This window comes from Microcaecilia unicolor, chromosome 2, assembly GCF_901765095.1.
Source record: "Microcaecilia unicolor chromosome 2, aMicUni1.1, whole genome shotgun sequence".
In the NCBI taxonomy this organism is placed as follows: Eukaryota; Metazoa; Chordata; class Amphibia; order Gymnophiona; family Siphonopidae; genus Microcaecilia; species Microcaecilia unicolor.
The window spans coordinates 90371755-90392989 of NC_044032.1; the positions used below are offsets into that span (position 1 = coordinate 90371755).

At 41.8% G+C, this 21235-nt stretch overlaps 1 protein-coding gene across 1 annotated transcript in view; it reads left to right on the forward strand.

Moving 5' to 3' along the window:
• ITGA1 (integrin subunit alpha 1) overlaps nucleotides 1–21235 on the forward strand; it is a 409880-nt gene that overhangs the window by 338821 nt on the left and 49824 nt on the right. Inside the window, 4 exon segments of the mRNA XM_030193116.1 lie at nucleotides 1038–1148; nucleotides 3318–3403; nucleotides 13091–13226; nucleotides 13939–14019. Coding sequence (XP_030048976.1) covers nucleotides 1038–1148; nucleotides 3318–3403; nucleotides 13091–13226; nucleotides 13939–14019 — 414 coding nt within the window.

Here is a 21235-nt window from a genome sequence, read left to right on the forward strand (position 1 = left end):
CCTTAGAACCTAATATCTATGGTGTGCAACTCGAAAGGGGTGTAGATGTGAGTTGGATCAGGGATGTGCCAGGCAATTTGGGCACGAGCATTTACACCAGTCATTCGCACGGCATAGGTGCTCAGTCCTAGAGTTAGGCACCAAAATGCAGACTTACACTAATATTCTATAACGGCAACTGCATGCAGTATTGCTGTTATAGAATTGGTGCTGAACTCCCAAATTTTTGGCACCAAAGGTTTATTGCCCTTTACTGACTTGAGCCCTTCATGCATATCAAGGCTCTCTTTTTAGAAGCATAACTGCATGAAAACAACAGATTTTAAATATGTAGGTTGTCTACACATGCAAATAGTGATTTTATTAATTATTTGCATGTGTGGATTGCAAGGGAATTTTTTTTAGAGTATGGAGAGAGAGTGGTTTGGCTGGGCTGGAATATCAATGTTTTATTCTCCATTTTACAAAGGATGTTTTATTTAGTTATCTAGGGATCATTTTACTAAACTGTGGCAAAAGAGGCCTTAGCGCACCCTTGCATGGGTGTTTCCAGTGCACTAAGGCCATTTTTACCGCAGCTGTAAATGGACACTAACATGCAACATAAAATGGCATACCATGGAATTCACTCAAGTATCCCTCGGTAACAGCCAAATATGTGTGCGCTTAACCACTCGCTACATTTTTTTTTTAATGAGGGAGTGTTCTGTACTAAATAGCACATCTACATTAGCATGTTCTAACTGGTTAGTGCAGGAATACATTGTAAGCTGTTAGCACCTACAAAATGAGTGGCAGGTAAATGCCCATGTGGTCATTTTTTAAACTGGTCATTGGCTAATGACCATTAATAAAAAAAATTTGAAAATTGATCATTTACGGCTTTGGTAAAAATTGCCTTAACTCACAGGAAAGACTCGTGTAAGGGCATGCTAGGGCCAGTTTTTACTGCAGCTTAGTAATAGGACCCCCAAGTAATATAATGAGTCAGTGTTAGTGAAAATGGTCTTAATCTTGATATTCTTTGTTATTTCCAGGAGAAGCCAGATTTTCTGGATTCTGTGAAGGTGTCAGTGGAATTTAATTTTTCTGATCCAGAAAATGGTCCTGTTCTTGATAGCGACTTACCAAATTCAATACATGAATATGTAAGTAGGTAATTCTTGTTTGGAATTTAGCTTTTTGTTGATAAAACTGTAAGGTATTGATCATTAGCATCTGTGTGCCCTCCTTCCCAGTATAATGCCTCTGCTGCCGGGCAGCAGGTGGGAAGATCTCTTGGGGGTCACTATGATGCTGGAACAGCTGGCCAGGTGGGGGGAGGGGGGGAGTCCAATCTCAGGATGTGGGGTGAGATATTAAATAAAAAAGGACTGTTTGTGGAGAGAGGTCTGTGATTGCCCAACTCCTGCCAAGTCCCTGAGTACTGAGGGGGAGTCCTGGAACTGAGCAAGTGAACTTTGGTGTGACTGGCTGATGAAACCTCTGCCAAGGGGCAGAGGAGGTCTATGGTCAGTTCTCTGGTACGGGGAGCCATGAGAAGGAAGCAGTGCCTGGTGAAAAGGGATACCCTAGGCGGGAGGGAAATAAACATGGAGGAGCCCCACTCCCAGCAGGACTTTTGCCAGTTGCCCAGAGGATCCCTAATCCAGGATGGGCCAGGCTTATATTATATACTAACAGGATGTGACTTTGGCCTCTTATGCTGTTAAACTGAAATTATGAGGGTTGTTTCATGAACTGTTATTTGGTTTGAGTTGATCCAGTAGAGGAAATGTTTGACATTTACATATTGAGACTGCTGGTCATTATTTGAAAGAGGACTCTTGCACACCCCAGGGTGAGAAAACCCTTCGGCCTACCAGATATTTTCTTCGGCCTTGGCCTATGCCTTGCTCACTGGAACTGAACCTGTTTTATGGATCCTAATGCTGGGTACCTGACCTGAGGAATTTAGCCAGTAACCTAGACTGTGGGGATAGACCAGGGTTACATTTGTTTTTTATTAATATCGAAGATGAAATTCTCTTGGTTATAATGTTATAATATAATATATATGTGTGTGTGTATAGAGTTTTAAGTAATTTGGACAAAAGCTTTTAATGGCATTAATAAATCACAGTAAAAAAAATCATTTAGAAATTGGAACCTAGAAATTCTGATTTTGCTTTGAAAAACAGGCCTACAAGTAATCTTAGATATAAAATCAATAGTCATGAAGAGGTAAATAATAAGAAGAGGAGTATTAGTTGAAGGTTAATTGAAATAACCAGATTTTCACTTCTTTCTTGAATTTTGAGAACAAGGAGGGGGGTTCTATAGCTGAGGGCCTAGGTAGAAGGCAGTGTCCCTGGTGAAGTCAAGCTGCATATATGTGGATGGAGGGAGATAGAGTAAGGCAGACTGCGAAGAGTGCATGATGGAATGTAAGGTGCTAGGTAAGCAGTGGAATGAGCGTTCTGCCCCTTGAAGACTAGGATAAGGATTTTTTAATTTTAATGAAACTGAGACCAAGTGTCAGTGCTCAGCTTTAAGCAGGTGATCTTTAATGCCATGGATTGCCAGTATCTTATCTCCTACAGCCTGTTTCTTTTCAACCAAAGGAGCTGATACGCACAACACCTACTGACCATACTCAGATGATGATCAGCCATTCAATGTTCAAAGCAATTTAACTGTGTAGGAGAGCCTCCTGCCTGGTTAAATCACTTGTGCCTACCTATCAGCTGATATACAGTGTCACTTAACCAGACAGTGCAGCTGAATTTCAGCACTAGTTGCTCCTGCACTGTTTGGTTAATACTGGGGTGGTCCATTGCTGAAGCTTCGGCAGGGCAGTGCTTAACTGGTTAGCGGTGATATTCAGACCACTAACTGGTTAACAAGCAGCTAGTTAACGTTTAAAAGAAATGCCGACTCATGTTGGCTGAATATGGACTGTTAAAGATTTTTCAGGAATTTGCATAAGGGAAGACTAATGAAATCAGACCACATCAAGACAGTGCTATTGATTCTTCTAATTCCACAGTTTGAATCTTTTTCTTGATTGAAAGTCGTGGCAAAGACAATCTTTTCTTAATCCCTGCCAGCAAACTGAAAAATTGTTTTGTGGTCTATAGAAGAGCAAAGTCTAATTCAAAGCTGAAATCTTGGCCTCTTTCAAGAAACCAAACATCTAATTCAGCCTCTGTCTCAGATACCCTGGTGCAAATACAAGCAGCTGGGGCTGTCTTTCTGAATGGTTTGGATTTAGGTGAGCACCATATAAACTGTCTTGGAGAAGGGACTATATAATTATTTCAGTTTTGTTTTTGTAGATTCCTTTTACAAAGGATTGTGGAAACAAGAAGAAATGTATTACGGATCTGGTACTGCACACAAATACAAGTATAACTGGGGACAGGTAATGCTCTAAGCAGTGAAAGCCTACATAATGAAAAGAAATGCCTCCCATCCCATGACTTTTTAATTTTCTCAGGGGCCTGTCATGAGGGACTTTATCATATGCCTTCTGAAAACCCAGATGCACTCTGCCAACCTGCCCACCTTTACCCACACGTTTACTCCAGATACTGCCAGCCTGCTCAACCATAGCCACACCTTTATTAACATCTCAAAACATAATCTAAAAGATTAGTACAGCGAAATGTCACTCTACCAGATCCATGTTGGCTTTGACCCTTTAAACCTTGTATATATGTACTGTGTATGTATTGTATTTATTTATTGGGATTCATTAACTGCCTTAAATGAACTTGAAAACAGCAAATTGAAACCTAATAATAAGACTGCCATGAAACAGGATCAAAACTATACACATTTAACAGCACTGAATAATAAATAAAGATAATACGATGCCAGCATAATATTAACAAAATGTGTAATACGCACAGAATTAGAACATTCAAATAACACTAATGCTTTTTCTACAATTCAGCTTACCATGCATTTAGTAATTTATTTTTCAGAATGGTCTTTACCTGGCATTGATGTCCAGCTCACTATAGTTTTCTGGATCCTTCTGGATTCTTTTTTTATTTTTTTTATTGGTATTACTTTGACAACCCTTCATGTGAAAATTACAAATGCAGTTTTCCTAAGGATTTGTTTTTACCTCAATGTAGATTAAATAACAATGAGCTGTGAAACATGCAAATGCGTGTAAAGCAGCTTATTATGCAGAATGAATAAGACTGCTTGGGTTAAAATTAACATTGTGGATTATTGATTGAAACTTCCCCAGGAGTCAGCTTGGCAAAAAAAAAAAAGGCCTCCTACAACTCTGTAATATATTTAAAACAAAATAGTGCCCCTCTGACATCTGGAAGACAGAAGTAATCCCCAGTCACTTCCTTCCTTGCAGTAAGTGGTAGCTGCAGGAGCAACTGGGAATCACTCTTGCTCTTGGTTGGTGGGGACAACCTACAGTAGCTTGCTGGTTTATAGGAGGTAGTCCTAGTCCAACTGAAACCCTAAATCTGCTTGAGACCTTTATCATTCCAGTCACCTCTTTTCAGTATTTAGGTGTAATTCTAGATTCCCACCTGTCATTTTTACCACAGATCTCTAATGTTTTTAAAACTGGTTACTTTATATTCAGGCAGTTGAGACTAATTAGGAGATTGTTTGAGCACAGTGCATTTCATTCCCTCATGTTGTCCTTATTAATTTCCAGACTGGATTACTGTAACATCATCTATCTCAGCTCTCTACATTATGTGCTTAAGCGACTACAGACCTTACAAAACACCGCTGTGAGACTACTCTATTTTGCTAAGAAATTTGATCATGTTTCCTCTATATTCCAGAAATGCCATTGGCTTCTGATTAACCAAAGAATTATCCATAAAAACTTCTAACCGTAACCTTTAAAGCATTTCGGGTTGGTCTTCCACTCTACTTAACCAATCTTACTATTCCCTATTCACATATGCATTTACTTTGATCCCTGAATGACTATCAATTAGTCCTTCCTAACCTTAAACAGGCCACCCTCGAAACCACAAGACATTGTGCATTCTGTTTTGCTGCTCTATTTCACTGGAATTCGCTCCCTCACGAAATTAGAGCCGAAACTTCATTTAAGAAATTCAAACCAGCCATAAAGACTTGTATATTCTGCCAGGCCTTTGATACTACATAGGGTGTCTTGCTGCTGCTATAGGATCAGTTTTTTCCCATCCTTCTTCTTTACTATTCCCTGCAGTATATCTCCTGTACCTTTCCTGCCATCCCTCCCCCTTTATTTTCCTCTTCCTATCTTGTAGCTTGTGAATGAATGTGAATGCTTTCCTGTCAAATTATTGTAGTTATTTTCTTTTTTTGTTCCTAATTGTGTTTTTATTGTACACCTCTTAAATCTACCTGTTTAAGGCAGTATAATCAAACTTATTGTAATAAATAAATAAACAAAAATTATCCAGTTAGCTGGTCAGGGTGTGGGTGAATTGACAACTCATGGTGACTCTATTTTAAATGGGATTGGGGGTGGATGGTGGGTTCAGAGAGGCACTAACTTTATTTTTGGAAGGATCAGAAGGTTTCAGGCTGTGGTTATTTGATCAGGATGGGTGCCATTTTTAGCTGCTTTCAGAAGATGTGGAGTCTATGGTCTTTGAGTTGCTGCAGTGAGGAACATAAAATATTTCAGGCTACAGCAATGTGAAACTTCAGCTATCCTCCTTTTCTTTTGCTTTCAATGGTTGTAACTCTAACTGGGTTTCTATGATTCTAAGCTCTAATTGTTTATATCTGTTCTGTTGCTATAAACCATTTTGATATACACTGTAGGTTTCATAAAGGACTACATTTTTTAAAATGGTGCCTAAAAAAATTGGTGTCAGAAAAATGTAGCGCTTTGCCCTGGGAACTATGACTACATTTAGACACGACCATTTACACCAACAAAACCTTGGTGTAAAACCCTACTCCTAAATTAGGCATGGATCCCCTTTATTCTATGACAACACGCATAAATTAAAGGAACACCCCTGATCTGCCCATGGCTCAGCCCCTTTTTTGGACCAGTGTGTAAATCTCAATTATCGGTGCTAATTTGCTTGTTGGGTTAAATTGTGTATGCAAACTTTAGTCCCTGCTGCCTTTAAACATGCTGTGATCACACCTCTCCTTAAGAAGCCTTCACTCGACCCTACTTGTCCCTCTAATTACCGACCCATCTCCCTCCTTCCTTTTCTCTCCAAATTACTTGAGCGTGCTGTTTACCACCGCTGCCTTGATTTTCTCTCCTCACATGCTATTCTTGACTCACTACAATCTGGTTTTCGCCCTCTCCACTCAACCGAAACTGCGCTTACTAAAGTCTCCAATGACCTATTACTGGCTAAATCCAGAGGTCAATATTCCATCCTCATTCTTCTTGATCTTTCCGCTGCTTTTGACACTGTTGATCACAGCATACTTCTCGATACCCTGTCCTCACTTGGATTCCAGGGCTCTGTCCTTTCCTGGTTCTCTTCCTACCTCTCCCTCCACACCTTTAGTGTTCACTCTGGTGGATCCTCTTCTACTTCTATCCCTCTGCCTGTCGGCGTACCTCAGGGTTCTGTTCTTGGTCCCCTCCTCTTTTCTATCTACACTTCTTCCCTTGGTTCATTAATCTCATCTCATGGCTTTTCCTACCATCTCTATGCTGATGACTCCCAAATCTACCTTTCTACCCCTGATATCTCACCTTGCATCCAAACCAAAGTTTCAGCGTGCTTGTCTGACATTGCTGTCTGGATGTCTCAATGCCACCTGAAATTAAATATGACCAAAACCGAGCTTCTCATTTTCCCCCCCAAACCCACCTCCCCGCTCCCCCCGTTTTCTATTTCTGTTGATGGCTTTCTCATTCTCCCTGTCTCCTCAGCTCGAAACCTTGGGGTCATCTTTGACTCTTCTCTCTCCTTCTCTGCTCACATCCAGCAGATTGCCAAGACCTGTCGTTTCTTTCTTTACAACATCCGTAAAATCCGCCCCTTTCTTTCCGAGCACTCTACCAAAACCCTCATCCACACCCTTGTCACCTCTCGTTTAGACTACTGCAATCTGCTTCTTGCTGGCCTCCCACTTAGTCACCTCTCCCCTCTCCAGTCGGTTCAAAACTCTGCTGCCCGTCTCATCTTCCGCCAGGGTCGCTTTACTCATACTACCCCTCTCCTCAAGACCCTTCACTGGCTCCCTATCCGTTTTCGCATCCTGTTCAAACTTCTTCTACTAACCTATAAATGTACTCACTCTGCTCCTCCCCAGTATCTCTCCACACTCGTCCATCCCTACACCCCTTCCCGTGCACTCCGCTCCATGGATAAATCCTTCTTATCTGTTCCCTTCTCCACTACTGCCAACTCCAGACTTTGCGCCTTTTGTCTCGCTGCACCCTACGCCTGGAATAAACTTCCTGAGCCCCTACGTCTTGCCCCATCCTTGGCCACCTTTAAATCTAGACTGAAAGCCCACCTCTTTAACATTGCTTTTGACTCGTAACCACTTGTAACCACTCGCCTCCACCTACCCTCCTCTCTTCCTTCCCGTTCACATTAATTGATTTGATTTGCTTACTTTATTATTATTTTTTTTCTATTAGATTGTAAGCTCTTTGAGCAGGGACTGTCTTTCTTCTATGTTTGTGCAGCGCTGCGTATGCTTTGTAGCGCTATAGAAATGCTAAATAGTAGTAGTAGTAGTAATGTGGATGGATGTTGGGATCCAAGATTTATGACCACTTTATAAGAAATTAAAAAAATGAAGTCTAGTCCTTGGCTGCATTATAAGCGATTCTGTGTTACATCAAGTTCTCTTACATGGGGGCTACAGTGTACTACTCAAAATCCATCTAGTAAACAAAAAGCTTGATCTTGCATAGGTTCCCTAGGTAGGATAAAGGATAGCCAAGTCTGCAGGAAGAGCACTTACATTTGGTGCCATCAAGAACAGTCATTTTACTAAGAAATATATTAAAAAGAATAAATAAATCACTTCAGGATGCAGTGTAAATACTGGCACTTAGCATATGTAAGTGGTGAATTTTGCAATTTGCACGTGTAAGCAGTAGCACATTTTTTTTTTTGTTGGGAATGGAAGTAAAATTAACATGGGTGGGTCTCAACCCTCCCCCAACTTCTGTCCCCTACTTATCCCTGCCCCCCCATTCCCCTGTCATCCATAGCTAGAGGATGTCTCCGAGCCTGCCATCTGAAGAGAGCTGGAGTATTGGTGCAGTTGTGAGTACATTACAGAAGTGCAGGTAGCAGCTCTATCCTGTATCACAGCACCACGAGCACATTGAGAGTTGGTGGACTAGCATTGCTGATGCGATAGCATGTGATCAACATCGGGATGTGCTCCTGTTAGCACAGAACCTGCTTGCAGTGCCATGATAGAAGCTTGAGCTGTGGTCAGCACTACTTTAGTATAGTTGTGACCTCAGCAGGTCTCCAGCTTTTCTTCAGATGGTGGGGCTTGGGAGTCCCCATCAGGTTATGCAGTTGTGCAGTCTGGCAGGGGTTCTTCCTGTGGCTACATTCCTGTGCATAAGTGTCAGCATTTATGCATGTAAGTAGCATTTTAAAAAACTGCAAACTCTAAAACCTTTGGATTATGTGACTTTTTCCTTAATAAATAAACTAAGACTTAAAACTTGTAGATTTTTGCAGTTGTACTTACTCTCTGGTGTTTCCAATGCCCCCTCAATCACTCTTTCAGATACATACAAGTAGCAGGGTAATACTTACAGTGGTGGAAATAAGTATTTGATCCCTTGCTGATTTTGTAAGTTTGCCCACTGACAAAGACATGAGCAGCCCATAATTGAAGGGTAGGTTATTGGTAACAGTGAGAGATAGCACATCACAAATTAAATCCGGAAAATCACATTGTGGAAAGTATATGAATTTATTTGCATTCTGCAGAGGGAAATAAGTATTTAATCCCTCTGGCAAACAAGACCTAATACTTGGTGGCAAAACCCTTGTTGGCAAGCACAGCGGTCAGACGTCTTCTGTAGTTGATGATGAGGTTTGCACACATGTCAGGAGGAATTTTGGTCCACTCCTCTTTGCAGATCATCTCTAAATCATTAAGAGTTCTGGGCTGTCGCTTGGCAACTCGCAGCTTCAGCTCCCTCCATAAGTTTTCAATGGGATTAAGGTCTGGTGACTGGCTAGGCCACTCCATGACCCTAATGTGCTTCTTCCTGAGCCACTCCTTTGTTGCCTTGGCTGTATGTTTTGGGTCATTGTCGTGCTGGAAGACCCAGCCACGACCCATTTTTAAGGCCCTGGCGGAGGGAAGGAGGTTGTCACTCAGAATTGTACGGTACATGGCCCCATCCATTCTCCCATTGATGCGGTGAAGTAGTCCTGTGCCCTTAGCAGAGAAACACCCCCAAAACATAACATTTCCACCTCCATGCTTGACAGTGGGGACGGTGTTCTTTGGGTCATAGGCAGCATTTCTCTTCCTCCAAACACGGCGAGTTGAGTTCATGCCAAAGAGCTCAATTTTTGTCTCATCTGACCACAGCACCTTCTCCCAATCACTCTCGGCATCATCCAGGTGTTCACTGGCAAACTTCAGACGGGCCGTCACATGTGCCTTCCGGAGCAGGGGGACCTTGCGGGCACTGCAGGATTGCAATCCGTTATGTCGTAATGTGTTACCAATGGTTTTCGTGGTGACAGTGATCCCAGCTGCCTTGAGATCATTGACAAGTTCCCCCCTTGTAGTTGTAGGCGGATTTCTAACCTTCCTCATGATCAAGGATACCCCACGAGGTGAGATTTTGCGTGGAGCCCCAGATCTTTGTCGATTGACAGTCATTTTGTACTTCTTCCATTTTCTTACTATGGCACCAACAGTTGTCTCCTTCTCGCCCAGCGTCTTACTGATGGTTTTGTAGCCCATTCCAGCCTTGTGCAGGTGTATGATCTTGTCCCTGACATCCTTAGACAGCTCCTTGCTCTTGGCCATTTTGTAGAGGTTAGAGTCTGACTGATTCACTGAGTCTGTGGACAGGTGTCTTTCATACAGGTGACCATTGCCGACAGCTGTCTGTCATGCAGGTAACGAGTTGATTTGGAGCATCTACCTGGTCTGTAGGGGCCAGATCTCTTACTGGTTGGTGGGGGATCAAATACTTATTTCCCTCTGCAGAATGCAAATAAATTCATATACTTTCCACAATGTGATTTTCCGGATTTAATTTGTGATGTGCTATCTCTCACTGTTACCAATAACCTACCCTTCAATTATGGGCTGCTCATGTCTTTGTCAGTGGGCAAACTTACAAAATCAGCAAGGGATCAAATACTTATTTCCACCACTGTATGCGTGCCTAGCAACAGCCGTAAATGTCAACTGTGAAATTTTGAGAGGGCCTGGGGCTCATTTTCAAGCACTTAGACTTACAAAGTTTCATAGGTTACTATGAGGCTCATTTTCGAAAGAGTTGGATGTCCAAAAAGCAACAAAATCACATTTGGACATCCATCTCACAAACATGTCCAAATTGGTATAATTGAAACCTCATTTTGGACATCTTTCTCCGAAGTCCATCAGAAGGACGTCCAAATCAGGGGCATGTTCAGGGCGGGACTTCGGCATTCTAATACTTTGCGTCTTTGAGCCATAATGGAACACAGCAAAGACGTCCAGCACTAAAACTTCGATGTTTTGAGCTAGATCTGTTTTTCTTACGAATAAGGCACAAAAAGGTGGCCGAAATGACCAGATGACCACTGGAGCGAATCATGGATTACCTCCCCTTACTCCCCCAGTGGTCACTAACCCCCTCCCAACCCTAAAAATTATGATGAAGAACATTACTTGCCGGCCTCAGATGTCATATGCAGGTCCCTGGAGTAGTTTAGTAGTAGGTGCAGTGCACTTGAGACAGGTGGACCAGGCCCATACCCCCACTTGTGGAGGAAACTGTGAGCCCTCCAAAACTCGCCAGAAACCCACTGTACCCACATTTAGGTGCCCCCTTCACCTGTAAGGGCTATGGTAGTGGTGTACAGTTAGGAGTAGTGGGGTTTTGGGGGTTTCAGGGCGCTCAGCACACAAGGTAAGGGAGCAGTGGTGAGATGTGTACCTGGGAGCTTTTTATGAAGTCCACTGCAGTGCCCCCTAGGGTGCCCGATTGCTGTCCTGGGATGTCAGAGCGACCAGTCTACTAAAAATGCTGTCTCCTCCCATGTCCCAATGGCTTCACTTTGGACGTTTTATACTTGGACTTTTTTTTTTCCGAAAATGGCTGAAAATCAAAGTTGTCCAAATCGCAAAACATCCAAATCACAGGACGTCCATGGTATTTTCGACCACAAAAGATGGACGGCCATCTTTTTCGAAAATGACCGTCTTCCCGGTTCGGAATTTGGACATCTTTGTAAAATGTCCAAATTCAGACTTAGACGTTTCTTTCGAAAATGCCCCTCCACATGACTTTGTAAGTCCAAGTACTGTGAAAATACACTTCCAGGGGGCTCATTTTCAAAAGAGAAAAACATCCAAAAAGCAGCACAAAGTGGCAGATGGATTTTTTTTTTTTTTTTTTTTTGCTAAAACGTCTAAATCACTATTTTGAAAACATACTTTTAAGACTGTTTCCTATGCAGTTCATACACAGTGCATCCAAATCACAAGGGGGCGTGTTAGGGGTGGAATTTGGGCATACCCAAAACTTGGACATTTTTCTGTCATAATAGAACAAAGCAAGAAACATCAGAGGCTGAAAATTAGACAGTTTGGTCTAGAACTGTTTCAGTCACAACTAAGGCACAAAAGGTGTCCTGAATGACCAAATGACCACTGGAGAGATTAAGGCCTGGCCCCCCTCACACCCCCTAAAGATGTAGTACATACCAGCCTCTATGACAGCTTCAGATGTTATAGCCAGCCCTATTAGAGCAGCAGGCAGGTCCTTGGTCAGTGCAGTGTATTGTAGAGAAGAGTCCCCTGACCCATCTCCCACACGTTACACTTGTGGAAATTGTAAGCCCTCTAAAACCGAACAAAACTCTACCTTACCGACATATAGGTGACACCTGACATGAGGGCTATTGTACTGGTGTACAGTTGGGAACAGTAGGTTTTTGGTTTGTTTTGGAGGGCTCCCCATACAATATAAGGGGGTAATGGTGAGACGTGTACTGGGTACCTTAAGAAACATAAGTGCTGCCATACTGTTTCCAACAGTGGCCAAAATACAAGGACTAGGGGGCAAGGTGTTTAATGCCATAAAGAAGCAACTGCCATTAGTCGCTATTCTAGAAGCCATGAAAGTGGGAGGGGCATGCCCAGGAGTTTGACGTGCAGGTTATAGAATACTTAGAATTACATGCCTAACTGCTAACAGTCACAACATTTATACCAGCCTTTGGCATGGTGTAAGTGTTTGCGCCTAAAGCAGAATCTGCTTGTTTTAAGTGGATGCTGTCATCTGTATGCAGTTTTAAAGTTTTGCTGGCTTATTTGATTATACCAGAGCTTTTATGCGATTAGTTGGTTTCCTTTGCCCCTGATTTAACTCATTGGGCAAAACGTCCACGTTGGGCACTTTATCGTGTGAGATCTCCAATGTTGAATAAATATTTTACACCATCTTGATATGTGATCTGCTTCTTTTGACCACTTGTGTGCTGTCCGCAGAGCAGTGATTTCTCTGCTAGTTCTACCCAGGAAATAAACATTCAGTCCTGCACATTCTTCTGAGTGTTTTACAAAAGTGTCCACATTCAGCAGTCTTTTGTAAAATGTAAAGGGATTTGAGCACGTCCCAACCTCGATGTCTCAGTTTTGATCTCAATGTTCTTTGTTAAATGGGACTGTGTGTATATTTAAAAGATGACCTGGGAATGAATGATTCAGTTTCAGTTTGATGGAACTATGATTTTTGTTTTGGATGAAAGTAGTAAAAAGATTGATAAAATTGGCAAAAAATTTGGTAGACAATGAAGAAATGTTATTTTATCTGCATGTATTTAAAATGTAGAACTGATTGTTCTGTTAACATATACATAGCATAACATTTATACTCTTCTGAAAAGAGTAATACATTTCCTTTTTTTTTTTTTTTTTTTTACAGTTCATCACCATTCATTATAAAGTCAAACAATGATAAATTTAACGTGACACTGATTATTGAGAATAAGAAAGAGAGTGCATATAATGCCAGAGCCACAGTGCATTATTCTTCTAATGTCATTTTTGCTGGAATAGAGGTAAATAAATCATCTTAACTTTATTATTATTCTTTTTTTAAGCTGAAGTTATGAACGAAATAGAACCAAAGACAGACAAACGAGTTTGTTCATTTGAAGAACTGCTTTTCTTTAAGTGCTGCTTTTGTGATTTCCTGCCATTAAAACTTTAGTCAATATTCAGACTGCAGCGGTCAGCGTTTTAAAACATACTGATGTGCTTGGACTGATTTAGACATGGATATTCAATGCCAAGCCATACCTGGATGCCAGTGCACAATATGTGGGTCATTTACAGCAGCCAGAAGTTATCCAGGTATAGCCAATATTCGTAGGTAGTTCCCAGATAGCTATCCGGGCAAGTTTAGACAATCTTTTAACCAGTCCAATTTGCCTGGATAATTTTCCGGGCACCAGTGCTGAGTATAGGCAGTGCTCGAATAACTTCCAGTTCTAACTTTGACCCGTCCCTGGCCTTCTGGCACAGCCCAAGTAGCACTGAGGTGGTCAGATATGATATTCAGAGCACGATATGGTTTTGTGCCACTCACTATCAAGTCAGGTCCTGGTCAGCAAGCACTAATCTCACTCTCACTGAATATCGATCCATACAAATATGTATGATTCTTAGCATACAGTGCTGCTTTCTTGAAAAAAAGAAAAAAACTTGAACAACTGTTGCCAGGTTGTCTTTCCAGGTTTTAATAATAATTGCAAATTTTCTCGCTATCAGGATAGACAGAAGGACAGTTGTGAACTGAATCACAATATTACGTGTAAAGTGGGATATCCCTTCTTAAAACATAAAGATAAGGTAAGGATCAATCTTGTAACACAATTTTGCCTATAATTAGTATTCCAGAAGAATGACTTAAACCTGTCGACTGTGAGAAGGAAGTCCAGATGGGAAGGATAAAGCTTCTACTTTATGGTCACTTTTAATCTTGAATATTAAAGGTATTAATTGTGACTATTTTATTTTTACTTATTTTTTTTCTGTGTTATCAGTCAATTATGGATGTAAGCTCTACCCCTAACCCTGCCCCCTCTAGCCTCCCCAAACAGTTGGGCCACCGACCGCCTATGAATGGTATCAAACAGTGTGGGCCTTTTACAAAAGTGCTCTAGTGTTTTTAGTGTGCGCTAAATGCTAGAGATGCCCATATATTCCTACCACTCCTTTCTAAAAGAACCCCAGAAAGAAAGAAGCAGCTGACTAAAGGTGATGCCTGAAAACCAGCATGCAGCAGTTTTTTCTCAGTTCAATACCAGACCATTCTTATCTAGCCACTCAGCTATGGCATCTAAACATTGCAGAAGGCTAGATAAATTGTTTTTAATATCTGCCGGAATATTTTTTAAAAATCCGTGATAAAATTAATAAAATTTACATCTATCTCTTTTTAGTTGGCATTCTTATTCCTTTCTCCTTATTTTTAAATTGATTTTATTTGTAAACTGCTTTGATTTTATGAAAGGCGGTATATATATTTTATTTTAGAATTTCAACATAACATTCAAGCATATAGTTGAAAAAGAAACCAGAAAAAGACAGAGATACAGAAAACCCACTTAATAGAGGAAATAAACATCATTCATTAGTCCACAATATTGCTGGAGTGAATCAGGAAATATAAATATAGAAAATGAAATAAAACTCAACAACAAGGCAGAGGAATCCTATACAGTTGACAGCCAGATTATGTACTAACCAAAGGGAACTACCATCGTAGTCAGACCACCCTCCCAAGCCACCAAAAATCCCAACAATTGCTTAGGTTCAAGAAATAAATCCACCATTAAAATTATGCATGGCATATAAGTATGATGCCCCCATCACCAAGACACTTGGGCAAAATCCCTCCAAAAGTCCTTACGGCACCTTAGGGGTAGGTACATATCTGACCTCTCTTCCCCATTGTAACCAGCACAAACAGGGAGAAAATGGCTTAAAACAGACGCGAACACAGGAGCTGACTCACAGCACTTCTGCCTCAAATACCATATCGACTCCCGCAGGTTTGGGGCACTCTTCAACTGGGGTCTCTGCAGAGGCCTGTCTATTATGGGTGGCCCTAGAGCATAGCCCTCTGAGTCACTGAAACACCCTCCATCATTACAAGGTGATGTCCCTTTGGAGAAGGAAAGGCGGTATATAAATGAAAAATAAGCGAAACTAAACTCTTTAGAAACACCAGGAAACACACAAGTGTTATAAACAATGGGATCCATTTTGTTCACAGTTTTCTGCATTAAGGGGCCCTTTTACTAAAACACGCTTAGTGCATTTTAACATGGGAATTTCCCTACACTAAGCCCAGATTCAATGCAACATTTTTTAGTATTTTTAAAACACATTTTTATGTAGGTCATAATGTAGCCATTAGCGCACACTACTACCTTCTGGCGTTAACATGGGATCACTTACTGCCTCCTACGTAGGTGGTGCTAGATGCTCCCACATTAACTATGTTATCTGGTTAACCCATGCTAATCAGAACACACTAGTTGGTTAGCTCAGGATCACCCAGTCTTTGCCCATGACATGCCCCATCTAAAAATATATATATATACTAGTAAAAAATCCCCGTTTCTGATGCAAATGAAACGGGGGCTAGCAATGTTTTCTTCTGTGTGCATGTGGGAGTGTGTGTGTCCCTGCCCTCTGGCCTCTCTCCCCTCCCCCATCTGAGTCCTTCACTGTTACAGAGCCAGCGATTTGATTTCGTGCTGTGCTGTTTTCCTTCACTGACTGTGTTACAGAGAGGGCGGGGCAGACACTCATAGGGAAACCGGATATCTCGCCCCCTTCACACTTCCGGCTGGAGGCTTCATAGAACGTTGGTGTTGCCTTTTATATAGAGAGATATATATTTTTTTTTTAAATAGTGTGTGCTTAGAACGCAAAAACAGAAAAATTACAACAAAACGCTTTGATGTTTTACAGAAAGCCTTTTCTCTTGCACTAACCGCACATTAGAGCTTAATGCCCTTTAGTAAAAGGGCCCCCTTAATACCTAAAAAAATATCAGATAAGAAGCCACTGGTTAATTATACTGCCTTTCAACTAAGCTGTTCTGTTGCCCAACTTTGGGTCTATTACTAAACTACTTTAGATGTTAATGCAGCGGTTAGCACACACGAAAGTGGCTATTCTGTCACATAAGCACTCACATTTGTCTGTCCATGTATGTAAATGTTTAGAATAATGCAATTTATGCACATATTTTGCACATATCTGCATAAGTGCCAAAATTCTGCAAATACCCGATAATTTACATAGTTCAGATTTGCAAGAGGGGATACATATGTGTCAAGCAGGGTAGGGCTCAAGCTTAAGTGTATAGCACCAGCAGTAAATGGCGCTCAGTGCTCTTCAATAAAAGTCGCTCCAGGTTGATTGTCCTTTATAAAATAGCGGTGCAACTGATTCTTACACCCATCAGGACTACCTGCTGAAACCAGGTGTAATTCCTGGTGCCCAATTTGGATACACATCCTCTGTATTCAGTGACACTGCATATAGATTTCTGAAATGCCCCTGATCTGCCCATGCCCCTCCTTTGACTACTCTCCCTTTTGGGTGCCCGCCTTGGGATTTGGGCATGCAGTTTTATAGGGATAGGATGTAGCAAGATGCTCGCATAAATCTAAATTGGTGCCAGTAACACCAGTAATTGATTTAGTGCCCAATTATTGATGTTAATTGGCTTATCTATTTTAGTTGTGCGTGCATCTCAGGATCACACCCAAATATGGGTGTGCAAATCTGAGTGCTCTTTATAGTATCCCCTTTAACGTACAGAATACTATATGCTATGTGGATATCCAGCGCTTAGGCATTTGCAATTAAGCGTATATATACATGTGTATACCTGTTTACACTAGTATTCTACAGAGGAAAGTAAGCACTTCCTTTCTTTTACAGAATAGGCTCCTACCATGCCGTCACCCCCCCCCCCCCCCCCCCCCCCCGACACCTAATTGTAGACAACCTGTTACAGAACATAAGCATTGCCATACTGGGACAGACCAAAGGTCCATCAAGCCCAGTATCTTGTTTCCAACAGTGGCCAATCCAGGTCATAAGCACCTGGCAAGATCCCAGAACAGTAGAACAGATTTTATGCTGCCTATCTCAGAAATACGTAATGGACTTTCCCAACTCCACCTCAATAATGGCTTATGGACTTCCGTTTTAGGAAATTATCCAAACCTTTTTTTTAAACCCTGCTAAGCCTAACTGCTTTTACCACATTCTCTGGTAATGAATTCCAGAGTTTAATTACACGTTGAGTGAAATATTTTTTCTGATTTGTCTTAATGTTGACTTAATCTTAGATTGATAATGAATGTGACTGTTGGGCAGACTGGATGGACTGTTCAGGTCTTTATCTGCCGTCTCTTCTATGTTAACTATGTTAGCAGCTTCAGTGCGTGCCCCCTAGTCCTAGTATTTTTTTGAAAGAGAAAACAAGCAATTCACATCTACCCATTCCACTCCACTCAGTATTTTATAGACATTTTACCACTATATTTTGTCTTCATAAAACCGTTAGGGAGCGTAGGAGTTGTAATCATTCCTTTTTTTTTTTCATTTCCTTCATTCAAAGAGAAGAAATCCTTAAGATTAGTTCAAATTTCTCTTGCCTGTCAAGCTGTAAAAATATTGAAGGTTTTACCTAGGGATTTACAACTCATTTCCAATTATTATACCTTTCTGAGATCAGTGAATACATTTTTATTTTTAAAGCTTGTGTTAGAAACAATAGTCTAATTTATTTTCTGTTTTTTTTCTTTATATTTAATTCCTACAGATGTTTTAGTTCATTGTACTATTGTAATCCGCTTAGAACGTTTTTATATTAGCAGAATACAAATGTTATGTTATTTTATGTTACCTTACTGCACCTTAGTAACTAAGGGCCAGTAATAAAACCTATGGGCCCTGTTTACTAAGCTGCGCTGTAGGCACGCTAGCATTTTTAGCATGTGCTAATGCTAGAGTTACCCATATATACTAATACAAATAATAATAATACAAATCATCTTATGCTGCCATCTTCTCATTTGTAGGCACACAGCTTTGGAACTCAGTACCGAAAGACATAAAACTCACCGAAAACTACTTACAATTCAGGAAAAACCTAAAAAATCCCAAGCTCAGTATACTAATCTAACCTAGGCAATCATTGTACATCTGTATCATACACCAAACATCATCAAAACACATTTTTTGTAAGCACTTTTAGCAATATGTAAGCCACTTTGACCCTACATATGGTGGGAAAATGTGGGATACAAATGCAATAAATAAATAAATATGTTCCAAATAATAGGTGGGCCCAGTATATTTTTTTCATTTGTAATCTTTATTTAATGTTATGAGATAAGAACATAATTACATAATATAAAGAGAACAAAAATAATCAAAAATATTGATCAGGAATATTTCTAGAAATATAGGTAGCAAGTATACATTTTGTAACACATAACAAAACAGAACAACGTTATGATCAATGCTAAGTAGAAAAATTGAATGGAATTATTCATGTTGAATTATTGGTAAGATATTCATCTAATTTGATCTATTTGCAATTATGTTTATAGTTTAAATATGATTTGTGTATGATAATGCTTTCATATTTTGTAAATAATAATGCATATGTAAATGGAGAGTTTCAAATTGTCTTTCCAGTATTGAATAATTAATTTCAGTGCCACTGAGATTAAAAAATTAAATAAAGATACATCTTCATCTGATAGAGAACTTTCTAAGGAAACTGCTTTCCATATGATATGTTTGAAAGATAATGACGCGTTAAACTTCAAAATGGAAAGAATTTTAGACCAGATATCTAACCAAAAAGGATTAACATTATTACACTTAATATGAGTGCCTGATTACTTTTGCAAGACCAAGAAAGATCATTTGAAAAACCACGTCCTTTAAGTCCTTGCCAGAACCAGTCCAGACTAATGTGTAGTTGTGCTCATCCACCAACTACTACTACTACTACTTAACATTTCTAGAGCGCTACTAGGGTTACGCAGTGCTGTACAAATAAACAAAGAAGGACGGTCCCTGCTCAAAGGAGCTTACAATCTAAAGAACGAAATGTCAAGTTGGGGCAGTCTAGCTTTCCTGGGTAGAGGTGTAGAGGTTAGTTGCCGAAAGCGACATTGAAGAGGTGGGCTTTAAGCAGAGATTTGAAGATGGGCAGGGAGGGGGCCTGGCGTATGGGCTCGGGGAGTTTGTTCCATGCGTGGGGTGAGGCAAGGCAGAAAGGGCGGAGCCTGGAGTTGGCGGTGGTGGAGAAGGGTACTGAAAGGAGGGATTTGTCTTGAGAGCGGAGGTTACGGGTAGGAACGTAAGGGGAGATGAGGGTTGAGAGGTAAGGAGGGGCTGCAGATCGAGTACATTTGTAGGTTAGTAGCAGAAGCTTGAATTGAATGCGGTACCTGATCGGAAGCCAATGGAGTGACTTGAGGAGAGGGGTGATATGAGTGTATTGGTTCGGGCGGAAGATAAGACGTGCAGCAGAGTTCTGAACGGACTGAAGGGGGGATAGGTGGTTAAGTGGGAGACCAGTGAGGAGTAGGTTGCAGTAGTCAAGGCGAGAGTGGATGAGAGTACAGGTGGTGTGCTCAGAGAGGAAAGGGCGGATTTTGCTAATGTTATAGAGGAAGAAACGACAGGTCTTGGCTATCTGCTGGATATGCGCAGAGAAGGAGAGGGAGGAGTCGAAGATGACACCGAGGTTGCGGGCAGATGAGACGGGGACGATGAGGGTGTTATCAACCGAAATAGAGAGTGGAGGTAGAGGAGAAGTGGGTTTGGGTGGGAAGACAAGAAGTTCGGTCTTGGCCATGTTCAGTTTTAGGTGGCGGTTGGACATCCAGGCAGCAATGTTGGATAAGCAGGCCGATACTTTGGCCTGGGTTTCCGCAGTGATGTCAGGTGTGGAGAGATAAAGCTGGGTGTCGTCAGCATAAAGATGATACTGGAAGCCATGAGACGAGATCAGGGAGCCCAGGGAAGAGGTGTAGATAGAGAAAAGAAGGGGTCCAAGGACAGAACCCTGAGGGACTCCAACAGAGAGCGGGATAGGGGTGGAGGAAGAACCATGAGAATGTACTCTTGTAATCCGTTGGGTTGGTCGTGAGCCCTTGGGCCCTGGCCGAGGCCAGCAGGGCGCCGACCCAGGCCAAGGGGAGACCGACCCACCACCGCACACCCCAGCTACACAATACCCCCTAAGCTACCCCTCCCCACAGTCCCTCAGGAAGAAGGGAAATAGGCATACAGGCGGGCCTCGCGGCCGAACCGGAACCCACGCAGACAGAGCCACTCATGCGAGCCTCACGGCTGAACTGGAACCCAATCACACACAGGGAGGGGTGAAAGAACCCAGAGGGCCCCAAGAGGCCAGACAAGCGCTGAAAACTAGCAATAGGGCAGAGGGGGAAACAAAGGACCAGAGCGGGCCACGCCCATGCAGGGGACTAGCGCAGGACAGGGAAACTAACACAGCAACCCCCCCCCCCCCCCACCAGGGTAGGAGCCCCAGGCAGAAACCAGAGGAACCAAACACAAAAGGAAGGCAGAAAGCCTTTGCCTCAACCCCACTGTAGACAGAGGCACCCAGAACACAAAGGGTTAAGCTTGTAGAGCCAGCAGAGAGAGAGTGCCATAAATCAACAAACAATCAGAGGGAGTGAGGCCCATCCAAACAAACACATAGGCAGAGGCAGGAATACAATACACACAGTACACAAAGGGTTAAACTCACTGAGCCAGCAGGCCGGGACACTGGGAAGAGAAATCTTTAAAACAAACAAACAAAGGAGAACGCTCTCACTCAGCCCAGAGCCCTGGAGGCTGAGCAATGCCCAGCCCCCACTAAACAAACGAGCAGCTGACCCTGATTACAGAGCTAGCACACACACACAAACACAGCAGCAGCTAACCCAGAGGGAAGGAAAAGAATACTCTAAATCAACACAGATCCCTGTCAGAACCTAGAGCA